This window comes from Gavialis gangeticus, unplaced genomic scaffold (assembly GCF_001723915.1).
Source record: "Gavialis gangeticus isolate Ggan-Ray unplaced genomic scaffold, GavGan_comp1, whole genome shotgun sequence".
Lineage (NCBI taxonomy): Eukaryota > Metazoa > Chordata > Crocodylia > Gavialidae > Gavialis > Gavialis gangeticus.
Window position 1 is genome coordinate 56,834,063 of NW_017729031.1, and position 4,731 is coordinate 56,838,793.

At 41.5% G+C, this 4,731-nt stretch overlaps 1 protein-coding gene across 1 annotated transcript in view; it reads right to left on the bottom strand.

Moving 5' to 3' along the window:
- OLA1 (Obg like ATPase 1) overlaps positions 1 to 4,731 on the bottom strand; it is a 215,941-nt gene that overhangs the window by 166,926 nt on the left and 44,284 nt on the right. Inside the window, exon 4 of the mRNA XM_019522940.1 lies at positions 993 to 1,120. Within this exon, the coding sequence (XP_019378485.1) occupies positions 993 to 1,120 (128 nt within the window). The remainder of the gene's footprint in view (positions 1 to 992; positions 1,121 to 4,731) is intronic.

Sequence of the window (4,731 nt, forward strand, 5' to 3'; positions counted from 1 at the left end):
GGGGGGGGGGGGGACGAGGAAGAGGGAGTAAAATTAGTATTCAAAAGATAAAGAAATAAAAGCTTAATATTTATGGATTTATAGAGAAATGGTCAGAAAGGAAAGGACACTGAAAGGAAAAGAAGAAAAGAACACAAGATTCATGTGGACACTGATTTAGTTTAAAGGAACACTGTTGATGTTTTTATGTGCACTTGTATATTTTAGGGATGCATCTTTAAATGTCAAATCTGTTATTTGATAAGTTGAATTCATGAATAATGAAAGCTAAAAAAAATTATTAAGTCACGCCCCATCTTACTGCTTCCCCATGCAGATACGCTGTCAAAAGCATGAACCCCAAGTGGTGGAATGGATTGCATTATGGGATGCTAGGACTTCATGCACATAGATGAATTTTAAAATCCTATCCTCTAACTCTACATTCTCACCGCTAAATAAGGAGACTGAATACTTAAAGGTCACAAAGTAGAAATGAAGACAGTTGATCCATGATAAACAAGTGATGTACAAAGCTACTGTAGCCAAGAGTCTGGTCTAAGTGCAAAAATTGTGAAATTTCACCCTATACTGGCAACAACATAAGACTCAAGACCTAAGGTGATGCACTCAAAGAAATCAAAAAGAGGACTGAGGGGTGATGCTAGCTCTGTAACCATAGTAAGCTAGAACCCACTGCATTTCCACCATACTATTCAGTCTTTCATTCTGATTTTCCATGCCTTTCCACTAAAATAAGATAAAAAAATTTTTAAAAAGTTACTGCACATTAAAGCTAAGGCAAGGAACAACATACAAACACTTTTGTTTACTTACATTCGTTGGGCAATCCCATAGCATGTTTCTGAAGATGGGGGATTTCTTGGGGAAAAAATCCCAATTATCATAAGGTGCATATATGACGTCATACATTTTATAAACAGACATTTTCCACTCATTTTTGTACTTCTTGCCACTCAACTTTTTCAGGTCATAAATTAAAATGTACATACTTGTCAGATGAAGGATTCCATCACAGGCGCTAATATGAGACAAAAAGGCATTTCCTAGGCCTTGGCCAGAATGAGCTCCTTTCACCAGACCAGCAATATCTACTACATTCAGGAAGGCTGGAATTTTGCTGAAAGATAAGAGTTAAAGGCTTCATTACTACATTTACAACCAAAAAAGTTGTCTGGCACAAAAAGGAATACAGAAGGCTAAAAAGCATTTTGGTTAACATGGCCTTCACTTTTTAACGAACAAACTACAAATGATCACTGTAAAGACCCGATTTCCCCCCAACCCCCTTCAAAAAAAAGTATAACACAATCTTTAGTTTTTAATTGCTTTTTAAAATCCAGATTTTGGCTTCTCTGTTTTTCCAGGCAAACTAGAAAGTTCAAAATCAACTGTATGTTACATATAAAACAACTGATTGATAAGAAATTTTTGTCCAGATTATAGGCAGTCCTCAACTTACAACATTTATAAATTGACAACCTGTTTCAACTTTCTGACATCAATTTCGACTTTACAATGCTTGATCTGATGCAACGCCACGGCAGCAAACAAGTTCACTGTGTCACCCATTTTCCTGAAGAATATCTGTCCCAAATTCCTTGGACACTTTAAGGAAGCAGACAAGACTCCAGAAAAACCTGCAGCCAAGACTCCCGAGAAGACTCCAGCCAAGAACCCTTCAAAAAGTCCAGCAAAGTCACCTCAAGGAATTCCTTCCAAATCAATATGATTGCTATTTACAATATAACTACATTAATGTAGGTACAGTAAAAGCTCCGTTATCCGGCATCCATGAGGAATGGGGGGGTGCCGATTAATCAAATGTGCCAGTTACCTGAAAGTTATACTCATCTCCACCCCAGCAGGTTGGAGGCCTGTTCAGTCACCACTCCTCCTGCTGCATCTGGTATGCCAAGGCTTTCACTCCCTGGCATCAGTGTGCTGGAGGACAGGGAGGGAGGCCCCGTGCAGGCTGCTTTGCCCTGGGCAGTGGTCCACGAGGAAGAAGTGGGACTTGGCTCACAGTGGCAAAACCAGAAATGCCACCATGGGACAGATGCCAGATAGAGCATTCCAGATGGTAAAGTGCCAGATAACACAGCTTTTACTGTATATTACTCATCTATAATTGAGTACAAAATTCTGGGGTATTTTTGATGAAAACAGGGTATTGGGCCTTGGTTCAGGAACGAATCCCTCATTTATAATGTTGTTTCTTATGAGAAAATTGGTTCCAAGTTATAACATTGACTTAAGACGTGGTTTTCAGGAACCACTTGCATTGCAAGTTCAAGGACTGCCTGTACTTAAAACTCAAAGGACTAGTTTTTAATATAAAACTTCCAATTGTTAAATATCTAGACTCCGCAGTTAAAAAAAAAAATCAAGGACAAAAGATCACTTGTTAGAGAGTTAGTACTTCTACCCCTGCAACTAAAGGTTGATCAGGCGTGCTTTCCATAACACAGTCTTCCAAAAGCTGCAAAACTGAGAAGTTAAAATAGTCTGTTCCCACGTCAGATACAAAATACCAACAGAAGTAGACTGTTTCCTTTTTATATTTTAAATAAAAAAAAAAAATTAAAATACGATTTTTAAATGGGTCAAATAACTTTTCTTCTTTTCACATCCTTTAAGAACACGATGTTATAGAAATTAATCCTTCATAGCATTCTAGACTTTGTCCAGGGCTAAGGACTGGAGAGGAAAATACAGGACCTTCATACACAAAGACTATCTATATAATGCCAGACATTTAGTCCTACACCCAGGCTTGCAAAATCTGACCTGTGCCATAAAGACAAAGACACATTTTTATCTGTTTCAGAAGAAGACTGCGCCTGGCCCTTTTCTATCCAAGGCCTGCTGAGCATCTAGAATAAAAGATGGCTTTTTTCCTGGTCACCAGTGGCTTGAGTCTTCAGTTGTGTTTATTACTCTTAAATATTATTCAATCTACTCTTTACATTTAAAAAAAGAAGTCTTTCCTAAACTGAACAAAAGTCTTTATAAAGTATACTTTAATCATGATTCAAAGGAGAAAAGGTCTATGACTAACATGTTGGTAAAACTTCACTGGATCTAAAAAAAAAAAAACCACACAGATTACAAATAGAATGAATTATTGAGTTCCTTCTCCAAGCTGAATGAGTTGAAAAGGAGAGAGAGGATATCCTCCTGGAGGTTCTCTGAAGAACCATCCAGTTCATAGTCGGCTTTCCCCAAGTTAAGATGCATGTGTTAATATTCTATTTTTACTAAATCCAATTTCTCTTCCAATATAAAAGTTTGTCATAACTAAGTGTTCTTCTCTATTTTTCAACAATACTTGGTATTTACATAAAAGCTTGGTATTTACATAAAAGCTCCAAATCTTATTTTATGGATTTAATCTTCTAGATTCACCCAGCAACATGCACAGCATTTTGAGGTTTTGTATTTCAGTCCTTCATCCATATACTCTAGATTTCCTAAAAAGTTAACTTTTTTAAAATTAGAGAATATGACAAGACAATAATAAAGAAAAAAGAAAGTTCTTTGCATTTGCTTTCTATAACTAACAGAGACTATACATGAACTATTAAAGTAGTTACAGACAGTTCAGTAAGTACAGACAGACTGACGACAGCGAGTCTGACTAGCAGCAGTATTTAAGTAATATTTGAATAGTAATGATATTTTAGGCTACCTATTATTGTTGAATTAGGAGACATAATTAGAGACGCAGAGATGCATCAGTCCAGTAATCGGATCGGCACTGATATAAAGAAACACGTCCATATCAGAAAATCTGCTTGATATGGCCAATAAACGGCCCATGCACGCACACAGCCACAGCGCAGTATGTAGGCGGCAAAGAGTACAACTCGGCAGCTTGAAGAGTTGTGTGCAGTTACTAAGTCTGGTGTGGTAGAAAGGGAAGAGGGGGCAGATCAAGGTCCCCCCCCATCCCCCCCTCCCAGGTGAGGGAGGAGTGGGGCTGGGACAAGGACTGCCCAGCCAGGGCAGGGTGGACATGAGACAGAGCCGTAGCTCGTCCGGGGGGAGCATCGGGGGTGGTTCTCAGTGCTCATCCAGGAGCCACTGGTCTGGTGGCTCGTCTGGCGCTCATCCCGTGGCTCCCACTGCTCATCCAGGAAGGGGCGTGCCCCCAATCTGAGGGGGGCCAGGGCTGCACTAAGCTCTTCCTGGTGAGGCAGGGCTGGGCTCAGGGCAGGAGGTGGCAGCACAGGGACTGGAGGGGGAGCCTACACCAAATTTTTTTTGGGGGGGGGGGGGACGGGACGACTGTAGCCCTCCCATCCCAGCACCAAGCCACCTGCCCCAAACCCAGCCCTGCCAGAAAGAGCTTGGTGCAGCCCCAGCCCTGCACATATCTGGGGGCAATCTCCCACTCCCTATGCCCTCCTGGACAAGCTGGGGGAGCAGCAGCTGGAGGCACCAGATGAGCTGCCAGACTAGCAGCTCCCAAACTAGCAGCACACAGAGGCAGGAGCCACCCTCCCCACGCCCTCTGGAGGAGCTGGCTACATCCCATGCCTGCCCCGCCCTGGCTGGGCAGCCTTTGCCCCAGCCCCACTCCTCCCTCACCATGGGGACCTTGATCTGCCCCCCACACCCTTTCCTTCCCCCCTCCCCTTCCACCACACAAGAGTTACCAGCTGTACACAGCTCTCCAAGCTGCCAGGCTCATTTAAAAAAAAAAAAAAAAAAAAAAAAAAAAAAAAA